This window comes from Scyliorhinus torazame, chromosome 5 (assembly GCF_047496885.1).
Source record: "Scyliorhinus torazame isolate Kashiwa2021f chromosome 5, sScyTor2.1, whole genome shotgun sequence".
NCBI classification, from domain to species: Eukaryota; Metazoa; Chordata; class Chondrichthyes; order Carcharhiniformes; family Scyliorhinidae; genus Scyliorhinus; species Scyliorhinus torazame.
In genome coordinates this window covers 280,110,912-280,134,661 of record NC_092711.1, presented here as the reverse complement: position 1 = coordinate 280,134,661, position 23,750 = coordinate 280,110,912, and the positions used below count along the sequence as shown (strand labels likewise).

Sequence of the window (23,750 nt, the reverse complement as noted above, 5' to 3'; positions counted from 1 at the left end):
TTGGAAACATATATTTGAACATCAGCCCCATGGAGTAGGTTTCCAAGAAAAGCCATTGAAACAAATAGCATGAATGAGTTGCACAGGAAGTTATTTTTCTGGAGGAATAGGGAATTGAATAAAATGGTGGAAAGGTGCATCGCGATCACACATTAAGGGGCTGGCATAAAATTTGTGCTTTGTTTTCCAAAATCTTACGTGGTTTAGATCACTGCTTTAAACACAATTTAAATATTTTATTCAGCACAATTTGAATGTGTAATTGATGGAACTTACCTATCACAGAGGTAAGGACAAACACCTGTTCCATTTTCTTCCCATCATTATAGAAGGCAAGGTGCCATGTTCCCGGATCCATGTATTCAATGAATCCTGCCTCCTGAAGGGCCATCAGGATCAAATTCCGAGGTGTGTGTTTTGATTTGTCTGGAGCTTTGGTCTCCTGTTTAATTAACTGTTTGCCATCCAGGAGTTTCACAAAATCAAACTGAAGGGGCAAGATCAAACAAAGTCAGTTGACAATATTCTTGACGATTAATGTACAGGGATTGTAGACACATGGGCCGGGATCACCGACCCGGCGGCGGGTCGGAGAACCCCGGGGGGATGCGAGAATCGCGCCCTGCTGCCGGTGGTTCAATTTACGCCGGCGGGACAGGCAATTTATCGGTGGGACTTCGTCCTATCCGGGCCGGAGAATCGAGTGGGGGGGGCCCGCCAACCGGCGCGGATCTATTCCCGCCCCCGCCGAATCTCCGGTGCCGGAGACTTCGGCAACCGGCGGGGGCGGGATTCACGCCAGCCCCCAGCGATTCTCCGACCCGGCGGGGGGTCGGAGAATGTCGCCGCTGGTGTCAGTGAAAGTCACCATAAACCAACTGGTTGTCATAAATCGGTTGACAAATGATTTTCGGGAAGAAAGTCCATTCTGAATATCCATTCTGTCCAAAGCAGTTCAGTCCTATATTAATGTGGTTGACCTAAATTTGTCCTTGAGCTGCTGAGAAAGTATCAATTGTATCAAATCATAACAGAGAATATCACACAATTTCTAATGGTTTAAGAAGGTGGTTCATCAGCACCATCTCAGGGAAGGTAGAAATGGGCAACAGATGCCATCCTTACAAACTGCACTAACATCCCGAGTATAACATTTTAAAAATGTGAATGAAAACAGATAAAAATTGTCTCAGAAATAAGTTACTTATCAACTTTGGTAACCCACTCTGTGGAGGGGGATCTTGCTCAGAGAATATTTTCATTGCATTGTTGAATGCTATGGACCTGCGATTCAAGGTTACAAGTACGTTGTATCTTACTGTCCAGTGTTAGTAACCCCATCAATTAAAACCATGCCAGTACCTGTGTGTGTGTGGGTGGAAGGTTCCGCCGACCATAAATCCCTAATAAGGCATCTTTTGCCAATGACACATTGAATTTCAGATAGAGGGAGTGCTCGGTGGTGACTTGTAACCGCCAGAACAGACCCGGTGGGATGGTCTGCATCACCTGCATTCCAATATCCACTTCTCCTGTGTCAATGGCCCTACCTCGCTGAAACACATTCACTGATTTTCCTGCAAGAAATACAAAACATAGGAAGTATTAGGATTCAGAGTAATCTCACAGCAGAACAACAGTTCTTTATTGTAAAGTGCTTTTTTTTTCCAATTTCATTCCCATTTGTGCTAAAGTGGAATCATTAACTGTTCCAAACTGATCCTGGTCACGCACAGAACAGAATGAAACTCAACCCACCTTTGGGCCAGACATCTTTCAATGCACCAACAGATTTCACCCTTTTTGCTGCCCTGAAGTCATTGATTCCCTCCTTTTATGGTGAGTCATCCTCCAATATCTGCCCCAAGTGTCCATGACTTGTGTATGATTGAGAAAGTTGGCAAGCCTGATCTTATGCTCACCTCACATTCACAAATGGACCCTTCCAGTAGGACTGGGGAGACCAATTTTTACCTCCCCTTGACACAATACAGAAGTCACATGTAGAGTTAAATGTAAAGCTTCTACCCGGTCAGAGGTCAACCAATTCAATGAAAACCAAGAATTGCATTTAGAAACTTCCTCCTGTATCGCTGTTGCTCAAGGTTGTCGACCTTGCCTTCAGACCTTTGCAATTGCTCGATATTCCAATTTTCCACACTCTCAATATGAACTCATTCAGAACAAATAGTGAAACATTTCATATTCAATTCAACTAGAGCAACAGCATTCAGTGGGAAAGAAATTATATGTGAAAAGAGATGATTACTTGAATTAATATATCTTCAGAGCTGAATCTCGACAGTATGCATACTTTTGGTTTGACAGATTCCCCGCCCAACAGTCATCCAATTGAGACAAAACATATTATTTAATCACAGGAAGAAGACAATTAACCGTAGCACATTTGACATGGTTAAAACTAGAATGTTTTAACTTAAGCAATTTTAACTTGGAATTTCTAATAATACTAATTGCACGTTCAGCTTTCATATTTTACCGTTTAATCTTGCAGTACCCAAAGGGCTGAAACTTGTGCCCTCCCCACTTGGCGGTTTTTCTGGCAGGGGTATATTTAACGAGGTGGGCGGGTGACAGGTGGGCACACAGCCACATTCCCGCCTCCAACCCGATTAAAGTGCTTGGCAGAAACACCAGTCGACTGCCTTCCCGCCTATCGCAGGAAGCCCTAAAATGGCATGAACTTAAGAGTGCTCAAAAAGCAAAAATAGCTCCTGGGGGGGAGGGGGGGGGGGGGGCTCTTTCAAATCCACTCTCTGCTTGATCAAAGGTCTCGACATGGGGACAGGGGTCTCACAGAGACACATCAACCCCCGCTGACTTCCTTCCCTGCAAGCCCCACCCCATGAACCCCCTCCCACAATCACTCACCTCGAGGCCTCGAGTGGTTATAATTCTAGCAGCTGCCAATGCCACCTCGGCAGCCCTGCGATTTAAACGAGCTCCTGGTCTCTGATTGGTCAGAAACTTTCAATAGGCTGGACCTCTGATCCCAGGTAATGGTCCACCGCGGACCTGTCAGCTGCTTGACTGGCATGTACTACTCTGCGTCTTCCCACAAAGAGACGATGCGGGGATCTCACTGGCTCTCCAGTTGGCAACTGAGACCCCTGCTGCTGGTTCAAGATTCTACCCAATATATGAGGTAGCCTGAGGTTGGAAACATTCATTGCATTTGAGGCTTATTTATGGGTGCGATGGAAGTGCCATTTTGGGCACGATTGACGTGGTGTTTTCGACAGCCACATTGGCAAGATCACAGCCCGTATTGAACGGCGCTTATTGCTGAAAATGTGCCCCATGAACGTTTCGCCACCACTGGCTATCTCACCGTCTGAGTCGCCAGACTCACGCCTCAGCATCTTGCCGCTAACAAAGGGGAACTGTTTTTAAGCACATCCCTCACCACTCACTCCCAGTCAACACACAAGCGAGGTGGCACGCAGACCTGCTCCTCGCTTTGGGATGCCGACATGGACAGGCTTCTCAACGCTCTCAACGAGAGATGGAGCATTCTGTTCCCCCGAGGGGGTCGGAGGGCCAGAACCAAGGCCGCCAAAACTGCCTGGGAAGCAGTGGCATTGGCTGTCAGTCCGCCAGTATGACCAGGAGGACCACTGTTCGATGTTGGAAGAAGACCAACGACCTCCATCGATCTGCAAGGGTAAGTTTCCACCTTTCTCCTGGCATTACCCCTCAAGTTCCCAACACCCCCGCCCCCCTCTCCACATCACTGGTGGATGCCTCGCACCCTCCCCACATCCAATCTTCACGCTTGTTCCTCAGCACCCCCTGGCAGCCAACACCACAACCCCTTTATGTCAAGTTGCAGTGACCACCCATGGCATCTGCTTATAGATCCATCCATTAAACGCACGGTTCACAAAACCGTCACTTTTTCCCCGCAGGAGAAGATAGCCCGGAATAAGCAGGAAAGAGCCAAGGCTGAGAGAGGAAGGGGAGGAGGGGGGCGGTGGGTGGGGAGACACACACAGAGTACCAGAGATCCAAATCCTCATACCTATGCGGAATTGGCCTGGAAATTGCAGGATTGTATGAGGACAGAGCAGTCACCGACAGTGAGGTTGGCCTGCGCTGTAGAGGTGAGCATTCACAGATGACCTGTCTCAAGTGAGTTGTTCATGTCAGATAAAATGATCCTTCCCTCTCGCTGACTACATGTCCATTCTTTTGCAGGATCTCTAGCTGATGGGGCCAGGCCATCCAGATTCGACATCCCGCCATGGCCCAAGAGAACACCTTGGAGGAGAACTCTGAGGAGACCACCATTCAGGCGCACAATCTGTTGAGCACCACACAGTTGCTGATGTACATCAAGTGGAGGCAGGAACATCCAAGGAAATCAGCAGTTGGTGGTCGGCTGGATTTCGGGACTCAGCCGAGTCCCAGTCAGATGATGAGCCTCTGGACAATGTTATCCCAGGTAATCCCAGAGCTGATGCAGATGCCAGGACATGGCCGTGAGATTCAGGAGGAGATGTCAGCAACATTCCAGAGAGTGCAATCGGAGGAGTCCCAAAGGCAGAAGACAATGGGCGGGTTTCTCCGTCCCACCGCACCAGATTTCTGGCACGGCACACCGTCGGGATTCTCCATTTCGCCGGCTGGTCAATGGGGTTTCCCATTGTGGGGCAGCCCCACGCCATCAGGAAACCCCCAGGATGCTGGCAAAATGGAGAATCCTGACGGCGGAGATTTCAGTCCAATGTATGGCACAGAGGCCAACACTGCTAGTGTGGCAGCTGTATTGGAAAGCCCGGAGTCCAACGCCAGCATCTTGAGTGGTGATGTCCATGGCATGGCTCAGTCTGTGACGTCCATGGCCGAGGGACTGGACATCATGTCCCAGTCACTGAAGGACATGTCCCATAAACGGGCGGACATTGGCGAGGCATCACAGAGCGTGTCCCCGTCGCTGAGGAGCATCGATTGGGCATCGAGAGCATGGTGCAGACAACGGGGAGGGGCGGGATAGGCAGAGGCAGATGAATCAGAAGCCTATGGAACTCACTCCTGTTGCCCCTCTGTCCCATGGGGACCCCCAGAGCCCTACGGGCACCATCAGGGAGGAGGAAGGTCTGGAGGCCAACCTGGGCCTGCCACCAAAGAGATGACAGCTTTCTCCAGTTCTTCCAAAATCTCCTCCTGATACCAACGCATCTCAAGGGTAGCGGCAGAACAGGAAGACATGGTAAAGCCAGTGACACCGGTAAGTCGGTCGGGCCTCTGGCTCCAGGCCCTACAAAGGGCGTTCGCCAAGGGCGTGAAAAGCAGCAAGCAGCCTCCACCTTTGATATGCATCCTGGGAACACACCTCAACGTAGTAGACCAGGTAAGATCAAGAAGATTGAGGATTCCGGTGGCAGCACGGTGGCGCAGTGGGTTAGCCCTGTTGCCTCACGGCGCTGAGGACCCAGGTTCGATCCTGGCTCTGGGTCACTGTCCGTGTGGAGTTTGCCCATTCTCCCCGTGTTTGCGTGGGTTTCGCCATCAATACTACATGTGCAAGGTGGGTGGACTGGCCACGCTGAAATGCCCCTTAATTGGAAAAAATGAATTGGGTACTCTAAATTTAGTTTAAATTTTTTTTTAAATTTTAAAGATTTGTTTTTTAGAATTTACAGTGCAGAAGGAGGCCACTCGGCCCATCGAGTCTGCACCGGCTCTTGGAAAGAGCACCCTACCCAAGGTCCACACCTCCACCCTATCCCCATAATCCAGTAAGCCCACCCAACACTAAGGGCAAAGTTGGACACGATGGGCAATTTATCATGGCCAATCCACCTAACCCGCACATCTTTGGACTGTGGGAGGAAACCGGAGCACCCGGAGGAAACCCACGCTCACACGGGGAGGATGTGCAGACTCTGCACAGACAGTGACCCAAGCCGGAATCGAACCTGGGACCCTGGAGCTGTGAAGCAATTGTGCTAACCACCACGCTACCGTGCTGCCCAAGATTGAGGAGTGCTGGTCGGGCACGCGGTATGGGGAGGTATTATGTGTAGCTGGGGTAATAAAAATATCAATGTTCACAATTAAAACATTACACCTGCCACATGTGAAGCCTGTGATGTTAATCATCACTGCGTGCCTACCTGCACTCCCACCTCCTGTTGGCCTATGCTCCCCCTATCCCCCCCTGCTCCCCCTACCCCCCCCCCGCTCCCCCTATCCCCCGCCCCCCCCCCACCCCCCTCGGGTACAGTCATCCAAAATCAAACGCCCCGATGCAGACCCCGTTCAGAAGGTGGGTGTGGACGTGCTGTCAGCAATAAGACAGGAGTCAGACTTTGGCATAAACTGAGGAGCACCACAGCTTACCTCACAACGAGTGAATACCACTCTGGAGGCACGATTCAGTGGCCACGTTGCGCTCGAGCGAGAACCATCGCGCCTCGCTGGTTATACCCAAGTTCTGCAAGGCATTGGAAACCAAACTCTGCCCAAAAGGGGCAGGGCAAAACGCCACTTGCTAAAGTAGGTCTTAAACCTACGTAAGGCCAACCGTGCGGCGGCACGGTAACACAGTGGTTAGCACTGTTGCTTCACCGCTCCAGGTTCCCAGGTTCGATTTCTGGCTTGGGTCACTGTCTGTGCGGAGTCTGCACCTTCTCCCCGTGTCTGTGCGGGTTTCCACCGGGTGCTCCGATCTCCTCCCGCAGTCCAAAGAATTGTAGGTTCGGTGGATTGGCCATGCTAAATTGCCAAAAAGGTTAGGTGGGGTTAGTGGGTTACGGGGAGGTGGAGGCGTAGGCTTAAGTAGGGGTCTCTTTCCAAGAGCCGGGCAGACTTGATAGGCCGAATGACCTCCTTCTTGACTGTAATATCTACGATCTATGACCTACCTGGGTTCTACCGGCCTCCCCATGGAGGCTGTAGCTGGGCGCTGATCAGTACTGGCCCTCATGAAGCTGGACTAGGTGGAACAACACCCAGGTGGTCTCCCGGGCCACTGGAAGCCCCTGGGCCGTCAGGGATAGCGGAGGGTGGCCCCTTAGCTCTCACCCGGAACATGGGCTCCTTGGCACTGCCCATCTGGCAGGTGCTCGGGGGGCACTGCCAAGCTAGCACAAGCACTGTCACGGTGGTGGCACAATGGTGCCCTGAGGGCAGGGCCTCAGGGGGCCATGCTGCTGAAAGGAGCGTGGAGGGGTAGTTTGAAGGGGTGTGCAGGGCAACTAAGTAGTGGCATTTGGGAGGTTGGGAGGGTGACGGGTGGGGCTCCTGGAGGGAGAAATGGTGCTAAGTGAGCTTAAGAGGGCCTGAAGAGGGGGGCCCCCAGGGATAACAGAGCAGGGTGTTCTCATTTGAGAGGATGTGGGGTAGCGCACCATTGAAGCAGGCCAGGCATCAGAATCGCATTTTGAGCAATCCGATGCACTGCTCAATGACAGCATGGGTGGCAACATGGGCCTTGTTATATTGGCTCACCGCCTCGGTCTCTGATTTCCACACTAGTGTCATTAGCCAGGACCTTATCCCCCAAGAGCCAACCCATCATCCTGGGGTGGTCCTTGAAGATCCTGGGGATCATCGATTGTCCCAAGATGTAGCTGTCATGCACACTCCCTGGGAAGTGTGCACACAAGTAGATGATCTGCAGGTGGTGGTCACACACATGTTGAACGTTCAGGGAGTGGAACCCCTTCCTGTTAATGAAGGGCACTCCCTGATGCTCTGGTGCACGCAAGGCGATATGTGTGCCATCTATTTCCCCTTGGACTTGGGGTGTCCTGGCGACGGTGGAGAATCCTGCAGCCCGGGCATCTTGGTGGACTTGGCCCAGCTCAAAGTTGATAAAGTCTGATGCCTGGGCATACAGGGCAACCGTGACCTAATGGATGTACTTGTGGGCTGTAGCTTGGGAAATGCCACACAAGTCCCCACGTGAGCTCTGGAACAAACCTGTGGCATAAAAGACTGGGAGCAAGTGTCCTCCTCCTCCACGGGGTGGCAATACCGCAAGGATATGGCACAGGTCCCGCCCTGTCTCTTTGTTGTGAAAAAATCTTCTGCCGCACTTGCTGTCCGTCATCTCCTCGAAAGACCAACGATGCCTGTTCACCTTGGGCCTTCCCTGGCATCCCCCTCTGGGTTCCAGCTCGGCCTGATGGGCGACTGAGTCTTCAGGGTGTGTTGTCTCCAGTCTGCATCGCACTGCTGCATTTTCCAGTGTCTGGCCACCTGGGCTGCTACCAGCATCGTAAGGGCAACTGCTGTGGGACCTACACCACCATCCATTTTGGTATCTGTAAGGAATTGGAGGAGAGAGACCAATAATCAGTTAGGGATTCCATCCTGGGACCCTCAAATCCCCCACCACTCCACAACCCTTACCATTCCCACCATCTCTCCGGGTGCCATCCAGCAAGCCAGTTGTGTTAGAGAACCACGCTCTGCACACTCACCCCCAGCCAGATCATTTGGATAAATGTCGTGTACCGGGTCCCACAGCATCTTCTTGCTTCAAACCTGATTGCCTTCTGGACTCATACGTCCCCCAGAGCCCGGTGTTCCAGGTACCTTGGAAAAAATTGTCCTTCTTTCCGGCTACAGGAAAAGAAGGAAACACCCTCAGCCAACTCCAGGCATTTGCAGCCACCAGCTGGAGCAAGCAGCAAAGCAGCTGTGAGTGCCCTCGCAGCTAACAAGGCCAATTCTGTATGAGCAGTAACCTTCAGCTGTGAAGCTAGTGGCTCCTCACAGTCAAAGGGAATTGAAGTGACCTTCAACATATTCCGAAGAACAGGGCTCTGTCCCAGAAGAGTTTGGTAGGACAGTCAGACAGCAGCTGTAGTTACCCCTGTTATGGGTATCCACAATATTTAAAGATGGCTTGAAGGCCTCAAAGACTAAAATCCCCTCAACCACCTCTCCCCCTCCCTCCCTCCCCGGCCAGGGGCGACCCCCAACCTGGAACATTTCAGTTCCCCGACCAATCCCAACCGCCGAGGGGTCCTCCACTGCATCCCCCCCCCAGAGCACTGGGGCAACAGCTCCAGTGCCCTGAAGCTGCATGTTGGCAAATGGAAATGGCTACTCATCTCCTCAGTTCCTCTCAGCAGCCATTGCGCCAGCTTCACGTTTAAAAAAAAGAGTATTGAATGATGCCCGCGTGATTTCTCGCTGGCGAGCTGATTAATTCCCGGGAGCCGTTCCATGCGACTTTAATCTCCCGAATGAGATGGTTTGATAGCAAACTGATTTGCGCCTTTCCTGCAATTTAACCGGCCCGCTCAGCTCTGCGCCGGGTGTAAAAGGGTGATTATGTCCTTCACTGCTCATTTCCACCAATTTCACCAATTTTTAATGTTTGGGTTGTGTTTGAAATTTCTAACAATGCACGAGGTTATCGGACCACTCAAAAGATTTTTTGGCGGGTGGGTCCAGTGACGGGAGTGGAAAATATCGCACAAAGTACAAGGGGCGTTTTATGTCGCCCTAAAAATATGGCACCATTCCACCCCCCCCCCCCACCCCCATCCTGTCAGTGACAGGCCGCATTCTCCCCCCCCCCCCCCCCAATCAGTGACGGGCCGCATAATTACAAATCATTATCAGGCCCATATGCCGGAATCATCCCCACACCCCGCCAAAAGTCCACTCACAGCGGCATGCTGGCAGAACGGCATGAAGCTCAATTGGTCTTCGAAGGAATGCACCTGGTGAGCAGGCATCCCAGGGGTGTACAGATGAGCGCAGCACTCGGCGGGGGGAGGGGGGGGGAGAGAAAGGGTCATTTCATAGAATTTACAGTGCAGAAGGAGGCCATTCGGCCCATCGAGTCTGCACCGGCTCTTGGAAAGAGCACCCTACCCAAGCCCACACCTCCACCCTATCCCCATAACCCAGTAACCCCACCCAACACTAAGGGCAATTTTGGACACTAAGGACAATTTAACATGGCCAATCCACCTAACCTGCACATCTTTGGACTGTGGGAGGAAACCGGAGCACCCGGAGGAAACCCACGCACACACGGGGAGGACGTGCAGACTCCACACAGACAGTGACCCAAGCCGGGAATCGAACCTGGGACCCTGGAGCTGTAAAGCAATTGTGCTATCCACTATGCTACCGTGCTGCCCAAATTGGCCAAATCATGCCTGGTTACTGCCTGGGTAGTATCCAGGCATTATCCTGGCACCCTGGCACTACCCTGGCTCCCAGGGCACTACACGGGGAGTACCCGCTTGAGGCCCTGGCAGTGCCTCGGTATGCCAGGAGACACGTGCATTGGGGCGACCTTTAAAAATGGCACCCTGGATTCTTAAATATCTTAGGTGATGACGGGCCAGGCAAATCAGAGATCACCCGTCCGCCCACCAGCCATATGTCGTGGGATCCTTGACTCAAAGTTTTCTTTTCACACTTCCACTAACTATATGGCCACCATTGCCATCGGCGGCATCAACACCTCTCTTCCCGCCTGACATTAACCGTTGTCGATATCAAGGAAAACCCTGGTCTACGTTTTCACAAGTGCTGGGATCTTAATTGGTTCAGCAGGGTAAGCAGTTGTTTTCTGAATGCCCTGCACCTGGAACATGTACCTCTGTACATGTAGCCATGTACCTCTGAATTAGCTTTGTGTCAGATAATCAGTGGGAGTCAGGCTGCCAGCTCTTGTTCCAGGATTATCTGATTTTCAAATTGGAAAAAAGAAATGAAAATATGTTATTGCGCATCCGGTAACTTGAAATTTTAGCACATCTAAATTGCCAGTCTGAAACTGAGGACTTTGACGGAGTTATTATCGTCTTACTGGGGAATGGTGGGGGGAGCCTACTTTCAGATGATGGATAAAGAAGCTTCCACATTACATTTTATCACAAAAAATAGTTCAGGAAACCTTCCCATTCTGTTTATTTTCAAATTTACCATGCAATTCACCCTAGCATAAATGCTCAAGTCTCAGAAGGTAGCCTGATCTTTGATAATTAACCTTATGGATACAAATGGTTGATGATTAAATTATGTATATTTAAAGGTATGACCTCAAGGATGTATGAATAATACTGAAACTTTTCAATAACAGCAATTTAGATATAAAATAATTACCCTTTCACATTGTGATTGGTTTCTTTTTTTTTGGTGTATAAGACTATAAATTATGGTACTTTGTTATATGAACCTGCACATTTCTCCGGAGAGACTATAATTGACATCACTTATCCTAGGGTAGGAAGGGAAAATTGTTTCATAATATATACATGACAGTAACCTTTTCTTTAATTCCGCTACATAAATAATCTGGCAATATCAAAGGCCTTGTGTCACAAAACCAATTCTCTGCATCACTGCTTGTGCCAGCACATCATATGACATGATTGTCTACAAAAATAACAGGAAAATGGTAGGAAAATCTACTTCCTAAAATAAATATTATTGACTGGCAGTCTCTTAAGTTTCACACTGCGTGAATTAACAATTCAAGCCTTCCATATTATGATATACTGTCTTAAAAATTTACTAAAGGATATTTATTCAGGCCTATCAAAATTTACAGCACGGAATGGGATGAAACAATTTTTCCCAGTGCAAACATCCGACTTGGAGCTAACTGAGATACTCCCATTAGTCTGCACATTTTATGTATCCTCTTACATTCTTTCTTTTTCAAATATTTATCCAATGCCCTTTTCGATTATGTTCATAATTTTTGCTTCAATGATTATCCATGGTAAAGCATTGCACATTCTCATAGCCAGCAGACTGAAACATTTCTTCAAAATTCCTCTTTTATTCTTTGAGAGTTATAAGCATCCCTTCGTCATCACGGAGGCTGAGGGGAGACCTGATAGATGCCTACAAAATTATGAGAGGCATAGACACAGTGGATAGCTAGAGGCGTTTTCCAAGGATGGAAATATCAATTACAAGGGGCACAGATTCAAGGTGAGAGGGGAAAGTTTAAGGGAGAGTGCGGGGGAGGTTTTTCACGCAGGGAGTGGCGGGTGCCTGGAACCCGCTGCCAGAGGATGCGGTGAAGCAGGCACATTAGCAACATTTAAGAGGCATCTGGAATGGATACATTAATAGAAAGGAAATAGAGGGATAAGGACCAAGTAAGGGCAGAAGGTATTTTATTTAGTTCGGGCATCACCAAAGGGCCTGTTTCTGTGCTGTACTTTTCTTTGTTCTTTGTTCTTATCAAGGGGTCAAAATCCTGGAACCTTTTGCTTATAAGCACACCGAAAGTACATTGACTGCAGAGACTGGTTCAAGGAGTCAGTTCACCACCATCTTCTCAAGAGTAATTACAATGGGCAGTAAATGCAATCATGCCCCAGTGCAAGCAATGGTGTAGATCCTCAAAGAGTATTAGTTTTGAGACATAAATAACTTGGTAATGTCCAAAGCCTTTTGTAAAGGAATTAAAGATCAAAGTACTGTAATACATATATTGTAAAATAATTTCAATAGAATAATAGAAAACTGAACTGATTTACAAATGTGGATAATTTAAATTTCGCCTATTAGAATAAAATTTATCCCATACCAAAGTACCATGCTTATTTTCAGTGGAATTAATTGAACTGTCTTTCTGCCTTCTCAACTTCAAGTTAGCTTGTTTTCTAAATTAATTCCATTAGAAATTGGGAGTTGTTTCCTCAAAGCTTTCTTTGATGCTCACGTCCCACGAATTAATAAAACATAGCCTGAATCTATGTCCTCCTGACAATCTTTCATGAATTCAGAATCTTCAATTATATTCTCATCAGCTTTTTCTCCCCTGTAACAATACCAATTCCATTATCCTTTCTTCATAACCATGACCTCTCACTCATGTACAGTTTCCATGGAAGGAATCTCCCAACAATATTGGGGTGAGAATGGAGAGGTGGTTGGGCCCCTCTTTCCCTCCCTCTTCCCTCTCCACCACGGATAAGGGGAGGTCCCCACACCCCAAATGGAGAAGGATTTGCACCCAGGCAGTGCCCCCAGCTGCCAGGGTCCCAGGGTATACTGCTGAATCTCGGCCCTCAACCCCGGTGCCCCCAGCCAAATCTGCACCCCTGGAGTGGTCATCATAAGAACTAGGAGCAGGAGTAGGCCATCTGGCCCCTCGAGCCTGCTCCGCCATTCAATGAGATCATGACTGATCTTTTGTGGACTCAGCTCCACTTTCCAGGCCGAACACCATAACCCTTAATCCCTTTATTCTTCAAAAAACTATCTATCTTTATCTTAAAAACATTTAATGAAGGAGCCTCTACTGCTTCACTGGGCAAGGAATTCCATAGATTCACAACCCTTTGGGTGAAGAAGTTCCTCCTAAACTCAGTCTTAAATCTACTTCCCCTTATTTTGAGGCTATGCCCCCTAGTTCTGCTTTCACCCGCCAGTGGAAACAACCGGCCCGCATCTATCCTATCTATTCCCTTCATAATTTTATATGTTGCTATAAGATCCCCCCTCATCCTTCTAAATTCCAACGAGTACAGTCACAGTCTACTCAACCTCTCCTCTTAATCCAACCCCTTCAGCTCTGTGATTAACCTAGTTAATCTCCTCTGCACACCCTCCAGTGCCAGTACGTCCTTGCTCAAGTAAGGAGAACAAAACTGAACACAATACTCCAGGTGTGGCCTCACTAACACCTTATACAATTGCAGCATAACCTCCCTAGTCTTAAACTCCATCCCTCTAGCAATGAAGGACAAAATTCCATTTGCCTTCTTAATCACCTGTTGCACCTGTAAACCAACTTTTTGTGACTCATGCACTAGCACACCCAGGTCTCTCTGCACAGCAGCATGTTTTAATATTTTATCATTTAAATAATAATTCCTTTTGCTGTTATTCCTACCAAAATGGATAACCTCACATTTGTCAACATTGTATTCCATCTGCCAGACCCTAGCCCATTCACTTAGCCTATCCAAATCCCTCTGCAGACTTCCAGTATCCTCTGCACTTTTTGCTTTACCACTCTTCTTAGTGTCATCTGCAAACTTGGACACATTGCCCTTGATCCCCAACTCCAAATCATCCATGTAAATTGTGAACAATTGTGGGCCCAACACTGATCCCTGAGGGACACCACTAGCTACTGATTGTCAACCAGAGAAACACCCATTAATCCCCACTCTTTGCTTTGTATTAATTAACCAATCTTCTATCCATGCTATTACTTTCCCCTTAATGCCATGCATCTTTATCTTATGCAGCAACCTTTTGTGTGGCACTTTGACAAAGGCTGTCTGGAAATCCAGATAAACCACATCCATTGGCTCCCCGTTAAAAAATTCCACTAAATTAGTTAGGCACGACCTGCCCTTTATGGACCCATGCTGTGTCTGCCCAATGGGACAATTTCCATCCAGATGCCTCGTTATTTCTTCCTTGGATGATAGATTCCAGCATCTTCCCTACTACCAAAGTTAAGCTCAATTGCCATGAAGTGAATCATGCTGGCGTGATGTCACTCCACTGGCGTGGAACATCGCACAGGGATGGAAGGTATGGCATAAAACCGTTTAATTTTTTATAAAATATCTAAATTCATGGGAATCATGTTTACACCTTTCTGGGTGTGAATCTGATCACATCACTGGGGTGAGAAGGATCTCAAACCGAGATCTCCCTGGCGCAAATCCATTTATGGCCCTCTCGTGGGATTTAGCGGCAATAACAAGATTTGTGTGTGCGTCGAACGGACCTGAAAAATCGCGCCCTATTTCGCCGTTCCTTCATTGTCGCTGGGACAAAATCCTGGAACACCCTCCTAACATCACAGTGGGTTTAGTAGTTCAAGAAGGCAGCTCACCACACCCTTCTCGAGGGCAATTAGGGATGGACAATAAATGCTGGCCCAGCGACGCCCACACTTCATGAAATAATTTTTTAAAATTACCAGAAGCCAACTGGAATTAGGGGCGAAATTCTCCGGAAACGGTGCGATGTCCGCCGACTGGCGCCCAAAACGGCGCAAATCAGTCGGGCATCGTGCCGCCCCGAAGGTGCGGAATGCTCCGCATCTTTGGGGGCCGAGCCCCAACCTTAAGGGGCTAGGTCAGTGCCGGACGAATTTCCGCCCCGCCAGCTGGCGGAAAAGGCCTTTGGTGCCCCGCCAGCTGGCGCGGAAATGACATCTCCGGGCGGCGCATGCGCGGGAGCGTTAGCGGCCGCTGACGGCATTCCCGCGCATGCGCGTTGGAGGGAGTCTCTTCTGCCTTCGCCATGGTGGAGACCGTGGCGGAGGCAGAAGGGAAAGAGTGCCCTCACGGCACAGGCCCGCCCGCGGATCGGTGGGCCCCGATCGCGGGCCAGGCCACCGTGGGGGCACCCCCCGAGGCCAGATCGCCCTGCGCCCCCCCCACCCAGGACCCTGGCGACTGCCCGCGCCGCCTTGTCCCGCAGGTAAGGTAGGTGGTTTAATCTACGCCGGTGGGACAGGCATTTTAGCGGCGGGACTTCGGCCCATCCGGGCCGGAGAATCGCGCGGGGGGGCCCGCCAACCGGCGTGGCGAGATTCCCGCCCCCGCCGAATATCCGGTGCCGGAGACTTCGGCAACCGGCGGGGGCGGGATTCACGCCAGCCCCCGGCGATTCTCCGACCCGGCGGGGGGTCGGAGAATCTCGCCCCCGTATTGTATTCTCTTTATGGCATAAATTTTCCTTTAAATGCAAGGACTGCATTCGATACTCTGAATGTTTGCCAATAATACTTGGGGGAAATTCATCCCCTTACTTCAATTCAATACTCCATATATAAAACCTAGATTCACATATAACCAATTATGGTCCTTCTGCCTCCGCTCCATCCTTTAAAGATACAAACATCTGCACCCGAAGCTTTTTGACCTTTCACTCTGTTAAAATCAAATCCATTCAGGGTATACTTTCCTTTCCCTTTTCCCAGAATGTACTGGTTTTGGCATCTATCTGTCCTTCCTGCTAGAATGTCCTCATGCGTTATCTCTCAATGTTTGCCATGTCCTCAATATTATTTCTCCTTTGCCTGTGTCAAATTAATTGTTATCTGCAGAGGTACTATTTTCAATCTCGGTGTAATATTTACCACCTTCCAATCTTCAGTTCAATTCTATTTCCACATGATTTTTGGAAAATGCAGACTAGTGCCTCTAGCACCAGCTGTTCCCAAACCTCCTCTAATAATGTGACATGCATACTTTACCTGTCTGATGATATTTTATGTTCAGTTCTATTGACTTATTAATATTGCATACCGTTGAATGTTTGATTCTAGTACTGACACTTGCACACTATATTTAGACACTCAGTTTATTTAGTCTCCTGTAAAATCTGAAAAATATTTAATACATCGCCAATATTCCCTAACTCCCAAATACAAGTTAGCACAGTCCCAGCCTTTCTTTGATTAAGCTTACAGTTTTACCTCATGCTTTAAGATGTGCTGAGCAAGTGGAAGCATGCAAATTCATTCCTCCTTTAATGCGTAAACAAAGATTCTTGCTATTTCCTTTGCTGTTGACAGCTGGTCCTCTCTCATGCTCCCTTTTAGTTTATTGAATTTTATTAAAGTGATTAAAGTGACTTCCTCCTATGTTTTTTTTATAGCTCTCAGTTTTCTTCTAAATTAAACATTTATTTAATCATTCACACTTTAAAACACCAGTGCTGGTCTAGTGTTTGTTTTTAAATTTTGTCCAATAATTAATCTAGCTAGACTCATATAAAGCCACCAAAATAAAAGTCCATCTTCGCATGGACTCCTCTTTTCCTTGATCAATGCAAACATAATTATGGCGAGATTTACCGGCTGCGTCCCGCTTGAATCGGGACCGGTCCCGGCCTGTAGATTCTACGAGAGGCCTCTTCCGGGATTCCTGACTATCGTTGCGCAACCAGAAGATCTAACGAGATCCCGCGAGAAATCACGATCTGGATCCAGCCCCCAGACTTGCATAGTTAAGTATGCATAACAGCTCGATGCCGAATCTAACCAGCACCCGGGATCTATTGGCCTTGCCGAGGAGATCCCAGCCGGGCGCTATTCAACACTTGTCTCCACAAACTGGGACAAGGCAGAAAGGCACTTGGGACGGTTATCCCAAGCGATCAGAGACTCCTGGCTGTTTGGCCTTCAGGCAGGGTGGCACCTTGGCACTGCTGATGCTACCTGGCCACTATGGCACTGCCAGGCTGGCACCCTGGAAGTGTCACCTGGGAATCCTGGCAGTGCCACCCAGGTGCCCAAGTGGCACTTCCAGGCTGGCGAGGACACTGCCAGTGTGCCAAGCTAGTAGTGCCATGGTGCCCGGGTGACATTTTGCCCACACCAGGGATTGGGCACGGATATACCCTGCCCATAGGAGGTTGGGTGTGGAGGGGCTTGAGGACCCCCCCAACAGGTGAGTTGGGGTATTGGGAGAATCCGTGAGTCATGTCGAGTGGGTCTGGGGGTCATACCGGATGTTCGCGAGATCATGGCGCCATTTTTAAATGGCACCCCGATCTCTGCCTACACTGTTGAGCAGAGTTCCTCAGTGCAGGAAATGCATGCGTGTGCATCCTCGGCGGGACATTCCCCGCTGAGGCAAGAAAGTAAAAGAGTGCTGTTTGATAGCAGGGTGGTTGCCAATGCTGCAACCGCTTGAAACGACTCCACTAATCCCGCCCAGAACTGAATTACATTAGATCATGCACCATATTCATGTATTATCCAGCTTTCAGGTCACTTATTTGTCTTACATCATCACCTAAAAACAGATTCAGCATTGCTTTGTTCCTTTTCAAACATCCAATATAGTGATTTTAAAAAAAAGTCCTGGGTGCATGCTATTTTAATCATAGACCTCTATCTTATCCCAGTCTAATTCAGGACAATAAACGTCCCCATACTCCCTGTTCAACTGTGGTTCATTTGCTTTGAAGCACTTTAGAATATTCCAAGGTCAAGATAGGAGTGATATAAATGCAAATCATGTATTCTAACCATTAAGCCCAAAAATGGCTTAAAATTGGTTACAAGTCACATCCTCAATTTATTTGGCATCTTTAGTGGCTATATATATATATAAATATCTTTATCATATTCATTACTAATTAAATTTACCCTTGCAGACCAAGTGTCATAATAATTTTTTCACTTTCAGTGGAAGTTATGTGTTTAATTGTTGAGGTCAAATTACTTTATTTTTCATTCCCCGATATCCCTGAAAATCTAGTATTTTTTTCTCAGTCTTGGCCTGGCTAAAAGAAGCACTTCTGTCAGGTCGGTAATATCATCCGAGCTTATTGTACTTGACATAGAAACCAGCCAGAGAAAAGTAATCGAACAATACAAACTCCACCTTTAGTTGCATTTAAATCACATGGAAAAATTCCCAGATCCACTTTTAATATTTTGACTTTGATAAATAAATGCCACAGGTGTTCATAATCACAGGTGTGTTTATCCCAGCTGTTATCTAAATGTTCATAATAGAGAACAAGCAGATTGTAGTATTTTAAATATCTCATGCCTGAAATTGAGCTCGGAAAATTCAGATCGCCAGTACTTTTCAAAGCATAAATAAACTCTCAAATCCTTATTGGTTTAGGGAATAAAGCAATTTAGATGCCTATTAATGCATGCAGGGAAAGTTAGCAAAATTGCACATGCTCAGACATGGTTGAAAATTATCCACTTATTTTGGAGAGCAGGTGAATGTACAGCTGAGGCCTCAACTTTTCAGCACATTGAGGTTTTAAGTATTTTTGTCATAGAAGGCATTAAAAGACACAAATAACAGCCTAATAGGAAAACATAATCATGTATTTGTTAAATATGTATTGTTTAAAACTTTATTTTGATCGCAATTTTGGAGGTTCGACAATGAATTTTGCTCTTGTTGCTGGGGGGGTGGGGGGGTGGGGGGGAGGGAGGGGGGCGTTCAGACCTCAAGACTTCCATTAGCCGTAACCTAATGTATTTTACACAATGGAACAGAAGGCATTGTGAGTGACCTTGCAGTAGGATACCAGGTGCAGTCTTATTAAGAGAGGCTGCCCATTTAAATTGACAAAAATGCCCCGAAGACAAAGAATTATCTTCAGTGAAAGCCTTGAACTACGCCAGTGTTTGGCACCCTTAAAAGTGACTACTAATAAGCTCTCTTACTCTAATTAATAAACTTGTGGGCTTGCTGCCATTGCTCCAGTGTCATGTGACCCTCCTCTTGTGGTCTCTGGTGGTCCCTGCGGTCAGCAATAGCTGGAACAAAAAGCAGCAAAATTGGGTTATTTTTGGAGCCTTGCATCTTCCCTGTCGTTTACAAACAGGTACCCAATTTTCCTACTGGAGCAAGGAACCCAATTTTCCTACTGGAGCAAGGACAGGAAAATTTAGGTTGGGTTGGGAGATTTTGGGAATACGGCAATTGGGCACCCTTCCCAATTTTTCAGTGTGTTCGGTAACCGAAAGTGAATGCCGATTCAAGACTTTATGTAAATTCCATTTAAAGATTACTCGCATTGGGCACAAACAAATATATAATGTCAAGCTTAGGACTGGATGAACGATTTCAGGACTTGGCCAATGGGTACATCTGATAATCTAGTTTCCCCTTGGTCTGAATGCAAGGGCCTGATATTTATGGGATACCATGGACTCTGCTCCCTTTTTGTGAGGGCCATGAAGAATTCAGCAGGAGTTTCTGAAGTCAAACAAAAAGTAACTTTATTTACAACAAATGTACAAAGTAGTTCATTACTGGTTCCCTCTCTAGCTCGTACCACACGGTAAGAAGTCTTACAACACCAGGTTAAGGTCCAACAGGTTTGTTTCAAATCATTAGCTTTCGGAGCACTGCTCGTTGCTCAGGTGAAGGAGCCCCCCCCCCCCTCTTTCTCAATAGTCAAGTGGAAGGATTCCAGCCATGATCCCAAAAGAAGTTCACAGCAATTTAATGCTCGGAACAAGGTTAATTGCTGTGAGGCAAGGCTTCTCTCTTGATCTCAGCAACAGGTCCTGCTTCAGAGTCGCGCTGGCCAACTAGATCGGCTGACAGTTCTGTAGTCCATCACTGTCAGCTGGGAATGGTGACCATTGCCGGGGTCACAGGCAGTGCCATAATGCTGAGGAACCAAGATTAAACTGGGGTCTCAAAATGCTGAAGGGTTCAAGAGGTCAGACTTTGCTGGCTCAGGCAAATGCACAGAATCGATGAAGGGCACATTCCAAGAATATTCTGCATGATGAAATAGCTGGAATCAGAAGACCATATGTACACCCAAAGCATCCCTTCAAGGATGTTTGTTTGCAAGCATGAAATGAAGTCCCTAAACATTGCCAATGACAGAGGTAAATGGCAACATCCCCTGTGGACTGACATGCTCCACCATGAGGACCAGTGATTACAGTGACTTAACAACAGGCGGCAACACCAAAAACAACAATCCACAACAACACCAGATAACTGAGGCTCATAGCACAACCTGTCTCTCATGGGTTAGTTGCTTCAGTCATCAGCAAAAGTGCACTATATGAAACTATATCACCCCAACAGATTTACTGCATGTCCACATCTTACATAGCTGGAAGGATATTGTCAATGACTATAATTTAATAACTTCTCTTAATCATCAGAGTTTATTATTTTTCTCTTTTCTTTTGGGAAATTGTAACAGAGATGGATATAGGGTGGGATAACCCGCTCTCCCCTCTACACTGCAGCATGTTTTTGCAGCAGGGGAGATAGCCCGCCAATGGCAGGCAGTGGGATCATCCGGTCTCGCCGTTGTCAATGGGTTTCCCATTTTCGGCATTTTCCACCACCGGGGAATCCATGGCTGGAGGTCACCGTCAACGGGAGCAGAAGATCTCACCAGCAGTAACGCCTGGAAAATGTCACCATATTTTTCCCTTTTTTAAAACAAAATTTGAGTTATCAGGAGGGTGAGATACTTTGGGAGGCATTGCTTTCCATTCAGCTTGTTACTATCTTGGGATTTGCTGTGTACATAATGGCTCCGATGTGTGTTCATATGACAAAAGGACTTCAAAATGAAGTGATTTGTGGCTCTTCTGAGTAACATGATTAAAGTTTTATATGAAAGCAAACTTTTCTGCTCTGAAAAATATTAGGAACACAGAAGTAATTTTCAGGGATTTTTATTTGCATTTGTAAACATTAGAAATATGATATAGTTTTAAGTGGGTTTAATTTAATGTTTCTGTGCCTGAAAGGGTAAAATATATAGTTAGATTCATGCTGGAAAAGGGTGTTTATAGGGGTTGGTTTCAATTCCAACTGTGATTCTATTGTGCTTAGAGAGGGGTATGGCGTGAAGAATAAATAGCTAGCAGAAGTATATGGGCATTGCTTAGCCCTTTTAACTTTTTAAATTATACTTCTAGCTGGATATAATGTAGTTGGAATCAGGACACTGGGGAGTGAACATCTCTCAACTCTACCAGAAGAAACTGGATAGGACAAGGGAGGTAAATAGATGCAGGCTTCCTCAGGAACAAGTTATATTCCAGATAACCAGGGAATTGGGACAGCAAGAATACCTTCGGGCGACTGATGGTAAGAGAACATAGATCAAGGTATTGTTCAAAAGAATTCAAGGAAGAGTAAACAAATTGTTCGGAGTTAAAGAGACAATTTCAGTAACCAGAATTAAAGTGGGATAGCAGACTTCAGCGGTAAATATAACCTTTGATGCCATTTTACTAGAGTCTGGAAATTGAGAGTTAAATCATCTATGAACAGTTTGTTCAGCATTTAAGACAAAGAAATCCAAAAGGGGCTGATATAAAATCCTTGACTGGACCCGCTGTTAAAAGTGGAGCAGAAGATTTGTTTAGAAGTGTCATTTAAGAACATGGATTGGATTTCAGAATGCAAACCACTAAGGAAAAGCATTATGGTTTTGTGAGTCGAGTTTGGAAACTCTCATGTAACAATTATCTGCTGGGATTCTGAGGTAAAAACTGTAGATACTAACTTGGAGTTCAGAGCAGAATGTGTGTATTTGGCTCAGCCAATCTGTGCTTTAAAGGGACTTTGTGTGAATTAGACCATTGTAGCTTAAGATGTACTTTAAATCTGCGTTAGTCTTAAAATCTGTGTGTATTTGTTAAGTTACGTGGGGAGTAAAGGAGTATTGTGTCATATTCCAATGTTTTCACGTTTAATAAATGTTTTTTCTCTTGTTGTTAAAACTAATTTGCGGTCCTGTGACTCTGATCTTCCACGTTTTATGACAAAAAGTAAAAATTACGGATTTTTGAGCCATGGTTCTACTGTGGGATCTTCCCGTCCAATTATAACACCAACAAGGACCGTAAAAAAACCAACTAAATTTGAACACGATCTGCAGAATACCAATGATACTTTATTAAATAAGCTAACCATTATTAAAGTTTGAAGGTTTAGTTTAAAACACTCACCTATTTAATATGGATCCCAATTCTCACTATGTTAATATGACGCATTCATAGAAGTATCTCACTATTCTAAATCATCAATGCAAAGCTTGCAGCCTCTATTAAAATGCAACATATATGTACACTTGTGCACTAAACAAAACTTTAGAGAATTAAATATTGAGAAAACTGAAGCCATTGCCTTCTGTCCTCACAACAAACTTGGCTCCCCATTTCCATTCCTCTCCTTGATAACCTTCTGTGACTAAACTGGACTGTAGGCAAGTTTGCATCATATTTGATCCAGAGTTGTGATTCCAACCACAGTCCACATTAAAGCTGCCTAATTCCACCTCAATATCATCTCCAGACTTCTGCTGCTCTCACCCACATTTATGCCCTTGCTAACTCTGGACTTGACTATTCCAATAAAAACCTGGTTGATCTCCACCATTTCACCCTCCATAAACTTTATGTCATCCAAAGCTCTGTTGCCTGTTTACTTACTCATATGAAGTTCAGTTCATCATCAACTCTGTGCTTGCTGGGCTTTGGTCAAACAATGCCTTGATTTTAAATTTCTCACCTGAGATTTAAGATCCCACCGCAGCCTTGTCCCTCCCTATCTCTGTAATCTCCTCCAGCCCCACAACCCTCTGATGGATCTGTGCTCATCTAACTTGGATTTATTGAGTGGCAAAGGTTAACAAAAGAATCACACATGATGCTGATGTAATAATGATGTCGGATCACATAACTGAGAAATACAAGAGACCTTAAAGGGCGAAAAGTTCCAACCTTGTGTAAAGATCTAAATGTGTAAACTCTTGCTGTAAATGAAGCGAGACTTTGAGAGCCGGCATACTTGAGTGGCAAACATTTGGAGAATAGATAATCCCCAAAACACCGGTCAAGAGGCCGACCATGCAGTGAAACACAGCATCCCCAATTTTAATTGCCCTACTATTAGTGACTGTGCTGTCAGCTGTCTCGGCCCTACGCTCTCAAATTCCCCAAATCTCTCAGACTGTCTCTCTTGAAGCCTACCTCTTTGGTTATCTATTGCCGATTGGATTGGTGTCTAATTTTGCTTCATAATGCTCCTGTGAGTTGTTCCATTGGGAAATTTTACTGCAATATTTGAATGCAAGACGGTATTGTTGAATTAGAGGTCAGTGAACAAATCAATAAGTTCCGATAGCTGGGAAAATCTATCCTCTGTTAAGAATTGAGATCACCCTTTAGGTAATTAGAACTTGTGCATAAACTTTCATTGTGTTCATCAATGCATAACACAGATGTGAATATATTTTACTTGTTCATGCTTTCTGCTCAAAATCTTGAGTTCAGAGAATGAGTG

At 46.6% G+C, this 23,750-nt stretch overlaps 1 protein-coding gene across 3 annotated transcripts in view; it reads right to left on the bottom strand.

Moving 5' to 3' along the window:
• The window catches only part of tenm1 (teneurin transmembrane protein 1), a 1,545,585-nt gene that overhangs the window by 336,617 nt on the left and 1,185,218 nt on the right, over positions 1 to 23,750 (bottom strand). For all 3 annotated transcript variants that reach the window (XM_072505612.1, XM_072505613.1, XM_072505614.1), the window contains 2 exons: positions 1,363 to 1,577; positions 277 to 487 (listed from right to left, as the gene is read on the bottom strand). In XM_072505612.1, coding sequence (XP_072361713.1) covers positions 277 to 487; positions 1,363 to 1,577 — 426 coding nt within the window. The remainder of the gene's footprint in view (positions 1 to 276; positions 488 to 1,362; positions 1,578 to 23,750) is intronic.